This window comes from Diorhabda sublineata, chromosome 1 (assembly GCF_026230105.1).
Source record: "Diorhabda sublineata isolate icDioSubl1.1 chromosome 1, icDioSubl1.1, whole genome shotgun sequence".
NCBI classification, from domain to species: domain Eukaryota; kingdom Metazoa; phylum Arthropoda; class Insecta; order Coleoptera; family Chrysomelidae; genus Diorhabda; species Diorhabda sublineata.
This window is the reverse complement of record NC_079474.1, coordinates 1,670,568-1,691,284: the sequence shown is the minus strand read 5'-3', so window position 1 is coordinate 1,691,284 and position 20,717 is coordinate 1,670,568. Positions and strand designations below refer to the sequence as shown.

The 20,717-nt window shown below is 29.5% G+C and overlaps 1 protein-coding gene across 2 annotated transcripts in view; it reads left to right on the top strand.

Moving 5' to 3' along the window:
• Positions 1-522: 522 nt before the first annotated feature.
• Positions 523-20,717, top strand: part of LOC130452301 (titin-like) — a 28,948-nt gene continuing 8,753 nt past the window's right edge. Inside the window, exons 1-15 of one of the 2 annotated variants that reach the window (XR_008910934.1) lie at positions 523-836; positions 1,151-1,438; positions 1,494-1,907; positions 1,961-3,595; positions 3,759-5,804; positions 6,225-6,718; positions 6,784-7,094; positions 10,324-10,751; positions 10,807-11,009; positions 12,155-12,307; positions 12,964-13,041; positions 13,102-13,239; positions 13,304-13,507; positions 15,199-16,992; positions 17,680-17,815. Coding sequence is in view for 1 of the 2 variants with exons in the window: in XM_056791538.1 (XP_056647516.1) it covers positions 689-836; positions 1,151-1,438; positions 1,494-1,907; positions 1,961-3,595; positions 3,759-5,804; positions 6,225-6,718; positions 6,784-7,094; positions 10,324-10,751; positions 10,807-11,009; positions 12,155-12,307; positions 12,964-13,041; positions 13,102-13,239; positions 13,304-13,507; positions 17,680-18,267 (7,128 nt within the window). In the remaining variant the exon portion in view is untranslated. Of the gene's footprint in view, positions 837-1,150; positions 1,439-1,493; positions 1,908-1,960; positions 3,596-3,758; positions 5,805-6,224; positions 6,719-6,783; positions 7,095-10,323; positions 10,752-10,806; positions 11,010-12,154; positions 12,308-12,963; positions 13,042-13,101; positions 13,240-13,303; positions 13,508-15,198; positions 16,993-17,679; positions 18,268-20,717 lie in introns of those variants that run through there. The other variant, XM_056791538.1, reaches the window with a different exon arrangement.

Here is a 20,717-nt window from a genome sequence, read left to right as displayed (position 1 = left end):
GTCAAAATTAAAGATCGTTATTATTTATTTTTATGTTTAAATATTGGAAAAAATTAAGCTTATCAAGATTTTTAAAAATAATAAAATAACGAACATGAAATACGTCATTCCTTCTCCTATCATCGCAAATAACTAGTGGTAAATATAGATAACTACAAAAATTCGTTCGTTATGATGTTTGAAGTTGATAATGTAGTACTCTACATCGGAGCTTATTCCGTCGTCCAATATTTTATTTATTTTATGTTAATTAATTTTTGTTTATGTAACTATAAAAAAATTCGTAAATGAAATATTATTCCTAATATTTTTTGATCTAATTTGTATTAATTTCTATTAGATTGATACATTATATTATTTTTTCCAAGTATGTCAAAATCCGCTGTTCTGTGTTAAAACAATCATGTAGATGGTACAGCAGTCGGTAAAATGGGATTGGTGGATTTCGAATATATTGTACGCTAATTGGTCGAAAAATATCCAGTTAAACATAATAATGTCAAAGAATAAAAACGTAGTTTCATTATACACCGTTTTATGTGTTTGGCGTTTTATGCAGAAGTAGCGTTATAATAAAACAATAAACAAAATGCCGATATTGTGTTCTCAAATAGCGGAAGAATAAATTTAATAGATTAATCGGGATTATTTAAACAAATTTAAAACAATTTTATGGTGTTATTTAATAATGGATAGTGTCAAAGCGGAGGACGAACTAACCTCAACAGTGGACAATGTCATGTCAACGTCCAATAAAGAGGAAAAAAGCGACTCTAGTGATGCTACCCCGACTTCTTCGACCGATGCTAATACTAATCCTACGGCTTCCCGAACAGGTAATCTACAAACGTTTTGTTAAAACCTCTATTTAAACGGGTGTTTCCATAAAAAATTTCGTAACTTATTTCGTAATTGTTTAATTAAAAAATAGTTTTCTATGTATAATAAGATGTTACTATACTTTTATTTGCATTTTTAATTAGCGGATCAAGTTCTGTATTATAGATATAGCTATTATTATTGTTAAATGTCTGTATATATTGAAATATTTTAATTGAAATTATACTTAATAAAATCTACACTGTTATACGTGAAAACAATCAATTCCGCTTGAATTAATTTTGTATTTCTCTTTCAAATCATATTACAGTTTCTGATGATCCAATTAGTAGCACCTCTTCAGACTCATTTGATCCCAAAGCACCTACAATGAGTCAACAAAGTCTGTCAACAGATAAAACACAACCTACGGATCAAGTTAATGAATTATTAGATATACTTGATACAAACGAGAAGGTTACAGAAGACGTAGAAGATCTTGTGCACGATCTAGAAAGTCTTTTAGGAGAACCAGAGGAACCTTTCAATTTACCACCCAAACCAAATGAAATGGTGGATAACAAATTGCCGAGCAAAGCTGGTCAACAAGTTGGAGAAAGTGAGATTTTTGTAGCATTTTGTGTTAATAAAATAATTTTTTAATTTCATCACAGGTGCTGATAACAATTTAGATGAAATTGTATCACCTAACACTGAATCTACAGAAAATATAAGGAAAGGTGAAGAAGAAGCCTCAGGAACAGGATCTTGTTCTGCCGTTCACAATGAAGATGCTGAAAAACTTTCTGATGATAAAGGAGGTAACAATACTCAAGAAGATAACATCCAGCAGGGTCTTTCTCAAAGTATTGGAGAAGATATAACTTCCAGTGGGGATAAAACATCTATTTCCACAGAAAGAAGAAACAGTGAAGATTGTAGAGAAGCAGATAGTGTTAACACACAAACTATTGATGAAACCAGTGATGCAAATGAAGAAAAAACAAAATTAGATGATAACAGCAACAATACTGACAAAATTGAAGAACATTCCAGTGAAGCTGAAGCTGTGCCTTTAACTAGAGAAGGTGAGGTCAAGTTTAGGTACCCAAATTTTATTATTAAAGTTTTAAATTCACAGAAACAGAAGATTCCAAAGAAGAAAACACCAATGTCGAATCACCAATGGAAATATCTTCAAGCGAAGTTAGCAGCAAGTCTAAAACAATTCCAGAAACTTCCAACCAAGAAGCTGTGGGCTCTAGCGATAATCCTAATCAACTTCAAGTTGTACAAAAGAGTGAGACTGATGGAAAAGATACTGATACAGAAAAAGGAAGCTCACTTGAAACAGAATTAGTGATTAAAACTGAGGAAGTTCAAGATAGTACTAAAGAAGTTTTGCAGTCAAATACAGAAGATCTCCAAGATGTTGGCGAATCCTGTAAACAAATAATTGAAGCAAATCCGTTGAAATTGAGTGAAGAAAAATCTCAAAACGAAGTTTATAAGGAAACTATTGAAGGAAAAGCTAGTGCAGAGCCTGGAAAATCATCTAATGTGGATAAAAGTGAACCGGAATCAAAAGAGACCGAAATAGTGTGTGAAATAGAAGCAGATAATGAAGAAAATAATGAAAATGAGACAACTGGTACAAATATAACGAATCAAAGTCAACCAGAAGTGTCAACAATAGAAACTGAAGTTGATGTTCTTAAAGAAAGTACCGAAATCGATGGAGATTGTAAAGTTAATGCTGGAAAATCTGAAGCTTCGTTAATAGTCTCTGAATCTCAATCTGATTGTCTTCAAGTTGATATACAACCTGAAACGGTAATGGAGAATAAGGAAACTGAAAACACAACTTCAGTTAACGAGTTTGAAGTATCAAATCTGTGTGGAATGCTGAAAAAATCATCTGAAATTACAGGTGAAGACGAAGAATCCGATAAAATAGAGTCAACGCAAACTGTTGGTCAAAATGTAGCAGCTGCTACATCAGATCCAATTCAAGAAGTAATTGAAACGACTGAAGTATCTAGTAGAGTGGATGAATCCCAAAATGATGAAGCAAAAACTAATGATTCTTCACAAATGGGCATTGATACAATGTGTGTGGCATCAAAACCTGATTCTTCTTCAGAAAATACCGAAAAGGGAGTTGAAACATTAGAAGAATTGGCCAAAGACGAAGATGTTGGTGTTATTGTGGAAAAAACTCAACCTCGAACAGAAAATCTACAAGAAACAGGATTGGAAAAAGTGGTGATAGATTTAGAAGTGTCTGAGTCTTCAGAAAATAAAGAATCGGAGGAGCAAAGTGGTACCAATGGTCAAAATGAAATTATTGAAGATAATACGGAAGTAACAGTACCAGAATTGTCTGATGTTACAGTACAAGTAGATGAAAACATTACATCGAGGGAGAAAATTGAAAATAGTGATATTATTAAGACGGTATGTGAAGAAACTAAAACTGTAATTGATATCGATAATAGTGAAGAAAAACCGGAAAGTAGGGATACAAAACAGTCAGAAATAGACATTGAAACGAATGTCGGTGAAACTTCCATAGAAAATAAGGATTTACCTGAAATTAGTAAGCCAAATGAGGATTTTGCAAAAAAATCTGATGCCCACATCGAATTTACTGAATCAGTTGAAAATCAGGATAATGAAGCCGTAGGTGTTGTTGAAAGTAGTGAGTTTGATACAGAAATGATTAGATCAGTGAAAAAAATACAATCGGAATCAACCGAGACGGATAAAAACGAAGGTAAAGTATTAATTTTAATTTTTTTAATTTATATGGTGTATAAAAATTTTTTTTGTGCGAAAAAAAAGTAATTTTGCATGCGGTTTTTCCCACTGTAGACTAGAAAGTGTTTTTATTTTTTTTTGGATATATATCTCGTCATAATAAATACTTTTGCTTGCAGAGTGTAATAAATCGACAGTTGAATCTGATTCGGCTGACTTAACACCACTAAAGACTGACGTTGAATCACCGATTATTTTGTCTAATAATCAAAACGCAGAAGAGACCAAATTAAAAGCTCCTAAAGTTAGAGAAAACGATACAGAAATTGATATAATTAATAAAGTGACTTCTACAGACGTCGATATAATTAATAAAGATGAAATTCGATCTGATTCGATTAAAGATAAAGAAAAAATCACCGGATGTGATGGAATCAGATCTAAAATACCGGATCTGGAATTTGCACCTCTCCAGTTATCCGAAGATGATGATTCTGACGAAGAAACCGTACCAAGATTGGTACTAACACCTGAACATAATATTGTTTCCGTGACTGATGAAAATGATGATAAATCACCGCAAGCAGAAGATATTTTAGAAGAAAAATGTGTAATTGTTCAACACGTGATTCCACCACAGGTCGATACTCCAGAAAATTTGGAAACGATTTTAGCAGTTGCCAGTTTACAAAATATCGATATACCCAAAAATCAAGGAGATTATATAACCGAAAAAGAAAGAAAGGAAATGGAAGCGTTAGCCATAGCTGTACAAAGTATTACCGATACTTCCAGTAGTTCATACGTAGAAGATTACATTGATCCCGCAATATTACAACCAAATCTAGAAACCGAAGTAAATGACCAAAATACCTTAGATATACAAGAACCAGTAGAAGCTGCACCTGTAGAATCTATGGTTCTAGATGAATCTACAGCTGAAATTGCACCTGTAGAATCTACACAAGTAGCTACAGCTGAACAGGCACCTGAAGAGACTGTACGAAAAGCTGTAGGTGAACATGCACCTGTAGAATCTATACAAAAAGCTATAATTGAAGAAAAGGCACCTGCAGAATCTATACAAGAAGCTGTAACTGAAAAGGAACCTGTAGAATCTATAAAAGAAGCTGTAGATGAAGAAAGACCTGTAAAACAAAAAGCTGTCGTTGAAAGGGGACCTGTAGAAGCTGTAGCTAAAGAGGGACCTGTGGAATCAATGCAAGAAACTGTAGTTGATAAAGAGCAACCTGCAGAATCAATAAAACAAGTTGTAATTGGAGAAGGACTTGTTGAATCGATACAAGAAGCTGTAGTCGAAGCAGAGAGACCTGCAGAATCGATACCAAAAGCTGTAGTTGCAAAAGGACCTGTAGAAGCTGTACTTGAAACAGACACACCTGCAGAATCTATACCAAAAGCTGTAGTTGAAAAGGGAACTGTGGAAGCTGTAGTCGAAGCAGAGAGACCTGCAGAATCGATACAAGAAGCTGTAGTTGAATCAGAGAGACCTGCAGAATGTATACAAGAAGCTGTAACTAAACAAGGGCCCGTAGAAGCTGTACTTGAAGCAGAAACACCTGCAGAATCTATACCAAAAGCTGTAGTTGAAAAGGAAACTGTGGAAACTGTAGTTGAAAAAGAACCTGTGGAAGCTATACAAGAAGCTGTAGTTGGAGTAGAGAGACCTGCAGAGGGATCCGCAGAATCTATAAGAGAAGCTGTAGTCGAACAAGAACCCAAGGAATCTGTACAAGAAGCTGTAACTGGACAAGAGAGGCCTGTAGAATCTGCACAAGAAACTGTAGCTGGAGAATCTACAATTGTAGATCAAATTATAGAAGAAACAGTACCCGAGATGAAGGAACCGAATGATGTTGAAGCAGAAGCAGTTGTGGAATATGAAGAAAATGTTGAAACTGGATCTGTAACAGAAGCAACATCAATTGAAGACGGTGTAAACGTTTTACAAGCTGGAACTGTTGATGGTAAAAAAGACATTGTTGTAATCATAGAAGAAAATAAAGAAGATAAGTTGAAACAAGAAGCAGTATTACAACAACCTGTTGTGGAAACTTCTTCTGCCAAAGAGGCAGCATCAATAGTACATGAAATTGATTTATCCGATTCTCTACATGATGCAATCGTTGACAGTGGACCTAATAAAGAGATTGTTACACCTGGATTAGATCTGCAAGTCAAAGATGGTTCAAATGCGTCAGAAGGTGAGTTTAATTCACCATAGGGTATTTTTATAACACAGGAAAGGGAAGAGTTCGAAGATTGTAATTGTTTCGAAATATCTAAATTGGGGAAAAGGAAAAAAAAACGTGGAAAGTTGGAATACGCACAAAAAAAGCAAAATCTTGAATTCATATTTTCAAATTATTATAAAATATTTGACAAATATCGATTATTTTATTATACAGGGTGTACTAAGTCAACTGTTTGATATTGCGAAACATATTTAAATAATTATTTTAACTTTCAACTTTAACAGCCTGTAACTTTATTTTTTTAAGTATAGGCAAGTTGGTGTTAAATAAATAAACAGAAAATTTGATCTTCTCGAGTTGTATACTCATTTAAATTTGTACTTTTTAATTGTTTAAACAACTATTTTAACATTTTTTAAAATTATTTAGAGAATACAAGAATTGGAAATGATAAATCATCAAAATTAATAGAAAACAATGTAGTTGCTGAAGATATAACCCCAATAGTAGTACCGATACTGTCTGATGCTAAAACTGATTTAGTTTTGTCGGGAAATCAAGAAAGTACCAACATATCTCAATGCGACATCACCAAATCAGATAGGGAAATCAGATCCAGAATTCCTACTAGAAAACACAGTAAAAAATCCGAAAAACTAGAAGAACTTACTATAAACGTAGACGTGCCCGATAGGGAAAAGACCTACAGTCCGAAAATAACAATAAAACCTATTAAAGTACCGGACGAAGAGGTTAGTACCACTACTGATTCGGAAACCAAAGGTAGCTTGAAAATGACCATAACGAAACAATCTGATAACATGCATTCGATTCTGAAGATAAGCGATCAGGAAAATTCTGATTTAACCATTGAACCGGACGAGCCGATACCTAAATTGATAATAAAACCGAAGATGCAACAGGTGATGATATTTAATAATCGACAGAGTAATTTTTTTTTATGTTTTTTTTTTTATTCTAATTTTAGGTAGAGCAACAACACAGTCCGAAGATGTCTACTAGAAGCTCGAAACATTCACCTACCAGTTCGAATCAAAGGTCTAGTAGTCCTAGGATAACAATAAAACCGGTGGTTAAACAAGAACAACCTGTCAGTCCGTTGAAAATAAAAATAAATACTAAAACTAAAGTTTCAACGAAAGAAGACGAAACGACAAGGAAATTGTCTATTAAATCGACGGTAAAAGCAGTGGAAGAACCCGAACAACAACTACAGAGTCCTAGAATAACTATTAAACCGATACCAAAACCGGAATCTGAAAAAGAATCAAATCCGAGGTATTAATTTGAATGTTTATTTAAAAAAATGTGAAATCTGTTTTATATTTGTCCTCAAACGTTCTACTTCGTCTAATATGTACAATACAATCATCAGATATCAAATTTGTTTATTCGTATACGAGGTATGTCAAAAAATATGTAATTAACTGTATATATGTTTCCAAATTTTAAAATAATGTTTAACTTTCTTATTATTAAATTTATGGGAAAAATTATTCTTAAAAAACGTTCTGCTTCTTCTAAAATGTAAAATAGAATCATCAGATATCAAATTTGTTTATTCGTATACGAGGTATGTCAAAAAATATGAAATTAACTGTATATCTGTTTCCAAATTTTAAAATAATGTTTAACTTTCTTATTATTAAATTTATGGGAAAAATTATTCTTAAAAAACGTTCTGCTTCTTCTAAAATGTAAAATAGAATCATCAGATATCAAATTTGTTTATTCGTATACGAGGTATGTCAAAAAATATGAAATTAACTGTATATCTGTTTCCAAAATTTAAAATAATGTTTAACTTTCTTATTATTAAGTTTAGGGAAAAAATTATTCTTTATAAAACGTTCTGCTTCTTCTAAAATGTAATACAAAATCATCAGATATCAAATTTGTTTATTCGTATACGAGGTATGTCAAAAAATATGAAATTAACTGTACATCTGTTTCCAAATTTTAAAATAATGTTTAACTTTCTTATTATTAAGTTTAGGGAAAAAATTATTCTTTATAAAACGTTCTGTTCCTTCTAAAATGTAAAATAGAATCATCATATATCAAATTTGTTTATTCGTATACGAGGTATGTCAAAAAATATGAAACTAACTGTATATCTGTTTCCAAAATTTAAAATAATGTTTAACTTTCTTATTATTAAGTTTAGGGAAAAAATTATTCTTTATAAAACGTTCTGTTTCTTCTAAAATGTAAAATAGAATCATCAGATATCAAATTTGTTTATTCGTATACGAGGTATGTCAAAAAATATGAAATTAACTGTATATCTGTTTCCAAATTTTAAAATAATGTTTAACTTTCTTATTATTAAATTTATGGGAAAAATTATTCTTAAAAAACGTTCTGCTTCTTCTAAAATGTAAAATAGAATCATCATATATCAAATTTGTTTATTCGTATACGAGGTATGTCAAAAAATATGAAATTAACTGTATATCTGTTTCCAAATTTTAAAATAATGTTTAACTTTCTTATTATTAAATTTAGGGAAAAAATTATTCTTTATAAAACGTTCTGCTTCTTCTAAAATGTAAAATAGAATCATCAGATATCAAATTTGTTTATTCGTATACGAGGTATGTCAAAAAATATGAAATTAACTGTATATCTGTTTCCAAATTTTAAAATAATGTTTAACTTTCTTATTATTAAATTTAGGGAAAAAATTATTTTTTATAAAACATTCTGCTTTTTCTAAAATGTAAAATAGAATCATCAGATATCAAATTTGTTTATTTGTATACGAGGTATGTCAAAAAATATGAAATTAACTGTATATCTGTTTCCAAAATTTAAAATAATGTTTAACTTTCTTATTATTAAGTTTAGGGAAAAAATTATTCTTTATAAAACGTTCTGCTTCTTCTAAAATGTAATACAAAATCATCAGATATCAAATTTGTTTATTCGTATACGAGGTATGTCAAAAAATATGAAATTAACTGTACATCTGTTTCCAAATTTTAAAATAATGTTTAACTTTCTTATTATTAAGTTTAGGGAAAAAATTATTCTTTATAAAACGTTCTGTTTCTTCTAAAATGTAAAATAGAATCATCATATATCAAATTTGTTTATTCGTATACGAGGTATGTCAAAAAATATGAAAGTAACTGTATATCTGTTTCCAAAATTTAAAATAATGTTTAACTTTCTTATTATTAAGTTTAGGGAAAAAATTATTCTTTATAAAACGTTCTGCTTCTTCTAAAATGTAAAATAGAATCATCAGATATCAAATTTGTTTATTCGTATACGAGGTATGTCAAAAAATATGAAATTAACTGTATATCTGTTTCCAAATTTTAAAATAATGTTTAACTTTCTTATTATTAAATTTAGGGAAAAAATTATTTTTTATAAAACATTCTGCTTTTTCTAAAATGTAAAATAGAATCATCAGACATCAAATTTGTTTATTCGTATACGAGGTATGTCAAAAAATATGAAATTAACTGTATATCTGTTTCCAAATTTTAAAATAATGTTTAACTTTCTTATTATTAAATTTAGGGAAAAAATTATTTTTTATAAAACATTCTGCTTTTTCTAAAATGTAAAATAGAATCATCAGATATCAAATTTGTTTATTCGTATACGAGGTATGTCAAAAAATATGAAATTAACTGTATATCTGTTTCCAAATTTTAAAATAATGTTTAACTTTCTTATTATTAAATTTAGGGAAAAAATTATTTTTTATAAAACATTCTGCTTTTTCTAAAATGTAAAATAGAATCATCAGATATCAAATTTGTTTATTCGTATACGAGGTATGTCAAAAAATATGAAATTAACTGTATATCTGTTTCCAAATTTTAAAATAATGTTCAACTTTCTTATTATTAAATTTAGGGAAAAAATTATTCTTTATAAAACGTTCTGCTTCTTCTAAAATGTAAAATAGAATCATCAGATGTCAAATTTGTTTATTCGTATACGAGGTATGTCAAAAAATATGAAATTAACTGTATATCTGTGTCCAAATTTTCAAATAATGTTTAACTTTCTTATTATCAAGTTTAGGGAAAAAATTATTCTTTATAAAACGTTCTGCTTCTTCTAAAATGTAAAATAGAATCATCAGATATCAAATTTGTTTATTCGTATACGAGGTATGTCAAAAAATATGAAATTAACTGTATATCTGTGTCCAAATTTTCAAATAATGTTTAACTTTCTTATTATCAAGTTTAGGGAAAAAATTATTCTTTATAAAACGTTCTGTTTCTTCTAAAATGTAAAATAGAATCATCATATATCAAATTTGTTTATTCGTATACGAGGTATGTCAAAAAATATGAAATTCTCTTCATAAATGTTGAAACAATGTTAAACTTTTTTATTATTCAATTTAGAACGAAAAGTTATTCTTCATAAAACGTTCTGGTTCTTCTAAAACATAGAATAGAATCATCAGATATCAACTTTTTTGATACGTATACGAGGTCTATCGAAAAATATCATTTAAATAAATAATTTGCAGATTGACAATAAAACCCTTAAAAAAACCAGAAGAAGATGTAGAAAACGAAGATAAAGAACGTTGCAACCCCAAAATAATCATCAAACCCATAGTAAAACCCCAGGAAAGCGAAGTGACTCCTTCCCAACAAGAAGATGAGGAAATCAAAGAGAGGATAGTGCTAAAGATCAACAAAGGAAACTTACCTCATTCACCAACCAAGGAATCCAAAAAGAAAGATCAATCTTTGGACGAAGATAAGTCGGAAAAATTAGCCAAGATAACGGTGAAATTTTCTAAAGAGGGCGGTCATCCCCATATCGTGCAACAATTAGGGGACGAATCGAATCAGAAGAGACCCCATGAGGAAACCGTGGATAAAAATAAGAAGCTAAAAGTTGATATGGAATCAGTTGTTGCTACAAGGTCGAAACATAAGGATCATGATGGTATACTGCGAATCGACTAACGTTTTAACGGTTTTTAACGATTTTTTTGTTTTAGTGATTGATAATAAATCGAATCCGGGTCCGGAGTTGAGGACGAAGCACAAGGATCACAGTCTCGAATCACCCGTAGAAGTTAAAAGGACCAAGAAGGATAATTTCAACGAAAAATTGAAAGTTAAGGATCCAGATACGGATGTATGTGTGATCGAAAGCAAAATAGATTCTCCAATAATTATTAGCGAGGACTCCAGATCTCAGGTAAGTGTTTTTTATAATAAAAATATCTATTTCGTGCGCCACACTGTATATATTTTAATTGTATCGGACTGGTTTGGAATTTTATTTGTTTATTATTAAAAAAAATATAAAAAAAGTGATGAAATATTTTAAAAAAGCAGTTTTGTGTTGGATGTTATCGATTTTTAAAAATGTGAGTACAGTTTGAAACATATATCAATTTTTTTTTGTTATTATTTAAAAAAAATGTTATTAACTAAAATTTTATTAGTTTTGGATTATTTTTTATTGTATATTGACTTCAAAACGATGAATAGGATCTTTTTAAATGATTCATTGGCAAAATGTTTAAAAAAAGGAGGTTTGATATCAAAATATTCCTTCTAGAACATATTTGAGACCCAAAAACCCTTTTAATGGACTTAAATATTCTTTGTAGGGACAGATTTTACCAAGTTTAACCATATTTTTTTAAAAATTAGCAAAAATTTGTTAGGAAATACAATAAAGAAAGTTTGTTATCGAAATATTCATCGAAGAACATTTTTTAACACCCAAAAACCTTTTTAAGGGACTTTTTACCATAAATATTCTTTGTAAGGACAGATTTCATCATATTTTTTTGAAAATTAGCAAAAATTTCTTAGGAAATACAATAAAGAAAGTTTCTTATCGAAATATTCATCATAGAACATCTTTTAGCACCAAAAATCCTTTTAAGGGACTTATTTACCATAAATGTTCTTTTTAGGGACAAATTTTACCAAGTATGAGTCATATTTTTAAAAAAATTAGCAAAATCATTGAGGAAATACAAGAAAGAAAATTTCTTATTGAAATATTCATCGATGAACATTTTTTAACACCCAAAAACCCTTTTAAGGGACTTATTTACCATAAATGTTCTTTTTAGGGACAGATTTTACCAGGTATTATTACCAATACAAAAAAAGAAAATTTCTTATCGAAATATTCATCATAGAACATTTTTTTAAGAATCAAAAATACTTTTAAGTTATTCATGATTGCTGTGTCCCATGAAAATCACTTGTACAGCAAAATACTTTCTATAAAACCAGTAAAAATTCATCAGATATTATAAAAAATGTATATTTATATCATCTTCAAACTTAAACTAAATATTTACCGTAGATTTATTGTTTCAGGATAGTGGTAGTGTAATTTTGTTGGATGATGTAAAAGAAGACTCTGTATCTTCTATCGATATATCTAAATATACGTTAAAAGCAGCAAATCTATCAAGTGTAGAATCCGCTACACAGTCTCCAATAATCAGAAAGAGAGGTAGACCGAAAAAGGTTAGTAGTTCAAATGTACTATTTCAATTTATTTACTTTAGACAAAGATATAAATCTCATGATGCCACAAATAAATAAATGGATAAACTTAAAAAGCGAGTAGGTCAGTTGAAGAAGGTTAGTAGTTCAAATGTATCATTCCAATATAAATTATTTCAAACAAAGATCTAAATCTCATAATTCCATAATTAGGAAAAGAAATAGACTGAAAAAGGTGAGTACTAGTTCAAATGTATCGTTTCTATTTACTTACTTTAGACAAAGTTATAACTCTCATGCTCCCACAGTTAAAAAGGGAGATAGACATAAAAAGGCGAGTAGTTCAAATGTCCCTTCCAATCTACTTACTTTAGACAAAGATCTAAATCTCATAATTCCATAATTAGAAAGGGAGATAGACAGGAAAAGGTGAGTAGTTCAAATGTATCACGTCAATTTACTTACTTTAGACAAATATATAAATCTCGTGTCCCCATAATTAAAAAGAGAGATAAACATAAAAAGGCCAGTAGTTCAAATGTCTCGTCCATTCTACTTACTTTATCACCACAATTAGAAGGAGAGGTAAACAGAAAAAAGTGAGTAGTTCAAATGTATAATTGCAATTTATTTTGTACAAAGGTATAAATCTCATTACGGGTAATATTTTTTTTCAGGGCATTTTATCCACAGATGTGGAAAGGGATTCGGCGACGCCGTCTCCTGTGCCTAAAAAGAAAGGTAGACCGAGAAAGGTGAGGATAATATATATATTTTTTTTAGCCCAGAATTGCAGTTTTTCTTTTTTTTTACAGACAATCAGTCCCGTTAGAGAAATGGAAATGAAAGAAACCCCGACAGAAATCGAAATAGTGGAATTTGAGTCTGCCACCCCGTCCCCAATTTCGACTACACCTTTACCCATAGCCAAGAAAAAAGGGCGACCACGAAAGGTAACTTTATAAACATTTTTTCCTAATGAAGTTAATTTTCTATTGATCCTTTCATTTTTTCCAGATCGTGGCTGATGTACAGGAAGAACAAAAAGTTATGGAAGTGACAAATTCCAAACAGGAACTCCACGAATCCGGTAGACCTAAACGTAGTTGCAGGGGACAATCCGTATGTGATACCCTCGGAATTAAACCAAGGAAATCACGTGGTTCCGGTCGGGGTAGAGGGAGTTTGCGCGGCGTGGGGAACAGATCTTTCTCAGATAGGGTAAGATTTTGAATTTTATTTAGTAAAATGTACCGTGAAAAATTTGGGTTTTTTTTTTAATAGTGTGTATATTTCAAAATTTAGTTTCTTCCTATCTGGTCATATAACATTGTCGAAAGCCTTCTTCTGCTGGATATTTAATAGCGTTTGTTGTTTTTCTGTCGTAGCTTTCCAATTTTGGACAAAAATCGATGGTGAAACTTTGAAAGTAACTTTAGAAATGTTCAAACTTGGAAATTGTTATTGAAAATCAAATTACAGCTTTTTTACTTACAAACACCAAGTCTAAATTTTTCACGAACGTTTTACAGCTTTTTATTTCAAGAAAATTTATCCTAAATAGCAAAAAATTGATAAAACGTTGGTTTTATTTCAAGAATTATTGAAAACTATGTTGATTTTCTTGAAAATGATTCCCGAAAGCTTCGATTTAGGTATAATCCTTCAATATAACATCAATAAAATAATAATTTATTTTTGAAGTTGTGTTTCTAGCAGGTTTGCTTATTATTGGAAACTGTAACTCTGAATTAGATACAGTGCCTATCATTTTATTGCGAATCTTAGCCAATAACAAGATTTTTGTAGTAATTTGTAATTTGAATCTCGAAAAACCTATTTTTATCACTTTAATTTCATGTATTGTCTTTTTACTCATTTGTACAATGTTTTTTTTTTAATTATTATTGTATAATTTTAAACTATTTACAAAGACATACATATTTTTATATTGAACAACCAAAAAGTATAAAACCACAAGATTCTGCATCTTGTAAATTATCATTCATAAAATGTAATTATGAGAAACCATGTATATGTTATGAAAACTCCACAAAAACCATGTATATGCTATGGAAAGTCCACAAAAACCATGTATGTGCTATGGAAAGTCCACAAAAAACATGTATGTGCTGTGGAAGGTCCACGAAAACCATGCATAAGCTATGGAAATTGCACAAAAACCAAGTATATGCTATGGAATGTCCAATAAAACCATGTATATAGTATGGAAAGGCCACAGGGGTGGATGAGTTCCCATAGTCCGTGTTTATGCTTCAACTTCCTGTTTCCAGCTCCTACTCTGTTTAAATCATCTTCCATCTCGTTTAACCATTTTGTCCTAGACCTATTGAATTTTTTTTATTATCAGGATCCCATTTCATCATATTATATGCTATAGATTTAATTCTTTATCTTCTTATATGCCCTAACCATCAGGGTATACCAGGAGATTTGCTAAAATCATGTGCCCCAACCACTTATCTTTAATTTTTTTCTGCATCTTCACCGTTGAGTTCTTCAGTTATTTCTTGGTTTGTTCTTATCTTATATTCCTTTTTACTGGTTCCATTACTGTGTGTTTCCGTTCCTTTTCATCATTTTTGTCAGAGTACATCATTACTGGTCTAATCATCGTTTTATATCATTTTGTCAGTAATTTACTTTCCAATAATCTCCTGTTAGCATGGAAGGCTTAATTTATATTATTTTTTCTGTAATCTCTCTACTCCTGTTTCCTCTATTATCCGATTATATGGATTCCTTTAACAAGATTAAAATTATGATTGTGATAACTAGAATTTTTGAAAAATCCTGTTAGAAACACAAAACTGGTGAAATTGAAGGACTAGATCTGGATCGAATATACCCAATTAGGATTGCAACTGAATGTTGCCTTTTCTTCTTTCTAGTTATCGGATTCTGAGTAAATCCACGAAGGGACGTTATAACAAAAAACTAAACATGTTTGTGTACCTCCTTGTACATATTTACAACAAAACAAAGCTTTACCTATAAGTCTGATTAGTAGAAAAAGTCTTGCGCGTTGTGTGGTTCCATTCAAAACTAATTCGAAGTGAAACCTGTTTATATTAAATATTTTTCTTTGACAGAATATGTTGTAGAATATATTTTTGTTTTAATTAAAACAAGTAGATCCCGAAAACTGATTGTGACCCATCCTTGTTAATAATTTTGTGGTAATTTGTTTCAAATTTTTGTCGGTATGATTTGGAACCAACATAAATGTTGAATAGGCAGTTGATTTTCAATGGGACAGTGCTATAAGAAACATCGACAGTATTTTAAGCCTCTCGAGTAATAACAATTTTCTTTTAGACACTATTCAGATAATTTTTTTCATCGTTTGGTATTAATTATTCATTGAAACACATTTTATCGTCCATAAAATCTTATAAAATCATGAAAATAACATATTAGATTTCGATTTTTACTCAGTTATATACGTCACTTCAGTACCCATTTAATTTTTTCCATTTGAACTATTCAGTTCATTTTTCCATCGTGTAGTATTAATTAATCATTGTAACAAATTTTATCGTCCATAAAATCGCGAAAATAACGTATTAGATTTCAATTCTTATTTATCTATATACTTATCTCGCTATTCATTTTATATTTTCCATTTTCACTAATCATTTTATATTTTTCCACTTTGAAATAATTCTAAAGGGGTTTTTTAACCAAAATTATATGAATTTGGACATATCATTTTTCTATATCGTTGAAAGGGCATTATTAAAATACTTGAATTTGGTTTGTTGTTGATCATAACGAAGTTTTTAACAAAATGGCACACTTTGGCATTTGACAATTGCCGTCAGCATTGTCAATCGAAGAAAACAAAAATCACTACAATAGAATCTACTATTCAGAGTGTTTTCATTGGTTAGGATAAGTCATATAGTCAACCATATTGTTAAAATAGTCATAGACAAACTATTTTCGTAGAGAAATATGTCGTTACTTGAGTGGCTTGTTAACTGAAAACATAAACAATTAGAGTCATTTATAAAATCTGTTAGACAGGTTACGCATTTAGTCGTAATAATATTATAAAAAAGGTTTGTTTTAATTTATGTTGAATACTTTTAACAATTTTATAAATTGTCACATATATTTGTATTTTATTTATGTTATGAACGACGAAATTAATATTTTTATACTTTATCAAAAATTATCGACTATGGATAATTAATATATGTTTTCGATGTAATAATTCATGTTTTATTTTCTAATTATTCCATTTATATTTTACCGACGAACCTCGTATACGAAATAATTTTATTATGATTATTTGGTATAGTCGGGAGGAGGTGTTGAAATTTGCTATCAAGGTCAATTAAATATTTGTCATTTTATTATCTACTACGATAAAACGTAAATTTTCGAAAGTAACTTGATTTAAAGTCATACTAAAACATTTAGATAGACAGAACTCCCGTAAAAATTGAAATACCGATTCGAAAATTCAATAAAGACGGAAAATATCGTACAAATTTACCGCTCTGTATAAGTAAACTCGAGGGAAAACGTTAAATTTCATGTAGTCTGCATGAATTAAATGTATATGTAAACTAAAAATAGCAGACGGGTCATCTGCCTAGTCTCCATATACATACAATTTTGGATTTATTTTTAACCTCGATTGCTCCGTTTTAATAGCGGAAAAAAATAACCTATTAGTAAGTTCGTGACATAAATTTCGTTGGAAATATTTACGTTTACCTGTTATTCCATTTCGACGCTATAAAAATTATTGTTTAAACATTTTAAAAGTTCAACGTAGATAAGAGTAAATTACGATAACCGAGGCGTGTTGAATAAATCATTTACGTGTTTCGTCGTAATGGGAGACTTTGTTTTTTTTATTAGTTTGTGTGGTTAAAATAATTTGAAGGTTATGTTTAGATCGTGAGTAAATCAATAATTTTGTTTATAAATATACAAGTTATATGTTCCAAAAATATTTCTATAATTAAATTAAAACAAATATGTTAATTTTTGTCGGTAATTAGTGACATAATTGACATGTTTTTGGAAGTGACTACTGACACGTCAACCGTGAACGTAGTTAATAATATCTAATCTAAACAGAATTTGTGGGTAAACTAATTATCTTCGTTATCTACAAGAATACAAGACGTCTCCAGTACTAGAACTAAAGTACATTATAAAGTAATGTATAAAAACAAAATATAAAGTTTTGGATGAAAAAAAAAATTAAGAGTTCTACACAAATGTACTACCGGGGGCTCGTTATTATTTCGTCAACATTAAATACAGATTAGAATTTAAATAGAATGAAAGTCCCTTAAACTATGTTTGTGTTTATACTCTTAATATACTAATTTTATTATTTTTTTTTCCAGGATGCATCGTTCGAGATAAAACTAGAAGATGTTAAAAATTTGGAAAATAATGTTGTGAACAACCCGAGAGAAAGTAACAAAGTGATCGTTATAGAAGATATAAAAGGAAAAACTGTCGAAAATATAATTATAGAAATCGATTCCGAGGATTCGCAACCGTCCGATATTACAAATAATCCCAAGGATTCTAAATTTGTAGAAACGGTCGAAGTACATTCGACCGAAGTTGGTTTACAACCGTCGTTTGTTGGAAAATTATCGGTCGGCGAAACGGGTACGAAGTTTGTTAAAAATATCGATAAAAAGGAGGCGAAAGGGAGTTTTGTAAAAACTGATGTCGATGTTAAGAAATCTTTGATCGATGTCGAAAGTTCTATACCTTTTTCGATATTGGCGCCACCAACTACGCCAAAAGACTTTTCTCAAATAGGTACTTCTATGAGGACAAGTCAAATTGTTCCGTTAACGAAATCTTCTAATACCGAAATTGCTTCGGTGAGCAGCGTTTCTTCGGAAATTATGATAGTCGATGAAGATACCAGAATGAGCGCGGATACTAGCAGCAGAGCTCAAACTCCAGCTAAACAAGTAAGAAAAATCGTTTTATTTTTATTCCACTAAAATCATCGTTTTTCTCATATTATGTATCTTTCAAATGCGTCTCGATTATTGTAAATATTTTACAAGGGTGCTTTCAAAAGTTTATTAGTTGTTTATAATTTTTTGTATTTGATCGATATAGGGGAACTTCCGAAAGTTAAATAGATATTAAATACATCGTTTTTATGTCATTGTTACAGGGGATTTACAAAAAATAGATATTATATAATATTTTTTATGTCATGTATACAGTGGAACTTCCAAAAGTTGGATAAACATCGCGTTTTTTAATATTGCTACAGGGGGACTTTCAAAAATTCGATAATATATACTTTTTTTAAAATTAATCTATACAGAGGAACTTCCAAAAGTTGAATAAACGTTTGATAATTCGTTTTTTATATTTTTGATACAGGGGATTCACCAAAACTAGATGTTATATACTGTTTTTATGTGATATATACAGAGGAACTTCCAAAAGTTGGATAAACATCGCGTTTTTTAATATTGCTACAGGGGGACTTTCAAAAATTCGATAATATATACTTTTTTTAAAATTAATCTATACAGAGGAACTTCCAAAAGTTGAATAAACGTTTGATAATTCGTTTTTTATATTTTTGATACAGGGGATTCACCAAAAATAGATATTATATATTGTTTTTTATGTAATATATACAGAGGAACTTCCAAAAGTTGAATAAACGTTTGATAATTCGTTTTTTATATTTTTGATACAGGGGATTCACCAAAAATAGATATTATATATTGTTTTTTATGTAATATATACAGAGGAACTACCAAAAGGTGGATAAACGTCGCGTTTTTTAATATTGCTACAGGAGGACTTTCAAAAATTCGATAATATATACTTTTTTTAAAATTAATCTATACAGAGGAGCTTCCAAAAGTTGAATAAACGTTTGATAATTCGTTTTTTATATTATTGATACAGGGGATTCACCAAAAATAGATATTATATATTGTTTTTTATGTAATATATACAGAGGAACTTCCAAAAGTTGAATAAACGTTTGATAATTCGTTTTTTATATTTTTGATACAGGGGATTCACCAAAAATAGATATTATATACTGTTTTTTATGTGATATATACAGAGGAACTATCAAAAGTTGGATAAACGTCGCGTTTTTTAATATTGCTACAGGAGGACTTTCAAAAATTCGATAATATATACTTTTTTTAAAATTAATCTATACAGAGGAGCTTCCAAAAGTTGAATAAATGTTTGATAATTCGTTTTTTATATTATTGATACAGGGGATTCACCAAAAATAGATATTATATATTGTTTTTTATGTAATATATACAGAGGAACTTCCAAAAGTTGAATAAACGTTTGATAATTCGTTTTTTATATTTTTGATACAGGGGATTCACCAAAAATAGATATTATATATTGTTTTTTATGTGATATATACAGAGGAACTTCCAAAAGTTGGATAAACGTCGCGTTTTTTAATATTGCTACAGGAGGACTTTCAAAAATTCGATAATATATACTTTTTTTAAAATTAATCTATACAGAGGAGCTTCCAAAAGTTGAATAAACGTTTGATAATTCGTTTTTTATATTATTGATACAGGGGATTCACCAAAAATAGATATTATATATTGTTTTTTATGTAATATATACAGAGGAACTTCCAAAAGTTGAATAAACGTTTGATAATTCGTTTTTTATATTTTTGATACAGGGGATTCACCAAAAATAGATATTATATACTGTTTTTTATGTGATATATACAGAGGAACTATCAAAAGTTGGATAAACGTCGCGTTTTTTAATATTGCTACAGGAGGACTTTCAAAAATTCGATAATATATACTTTTTTTAAAATTAATCTATACAGAGGAGCTTCCAAAAGTTGAATAAATGTTTGATAATTCGTTTTTTATATTATTGATACAGGGGATTCACCAAAAATAGATATTATATATTGTTTTTTATGTAATATATACAGAGGAACTTCCAAAAGTTGAATAAACGTTTGATAATTCGTTTTTTATATTTTTGATACAGGGGATTCACCAAAAATAGATATTATATATTGTTTTTTATGTAATATATACAGAGGAACTACCAAAAGGTGGATAAACATCGCGTTTTTTTAAGATTACTACAGGGGGACTTTCAAAAATTCGATAATATATACTTTTTTTAAAATTAATCTATACAGAGGAGCTTCCAAAAGTTGAATAAATGTTTGATAATTCGTTTTTTATATTATTGATACAGGGGATTCACCAAAAATAGATATTATATATTGTTTTTTATGTAATATATACAGAGGAACTTCCAAAAGTTGAATAAACGTTTGATAATTCGTTTTTTATATTTTTGATACAGGGGATTCACCAAAAATAGATATTATATATTGTTTTTTATGTAATATATACAGAGGAACTTCCAAAAG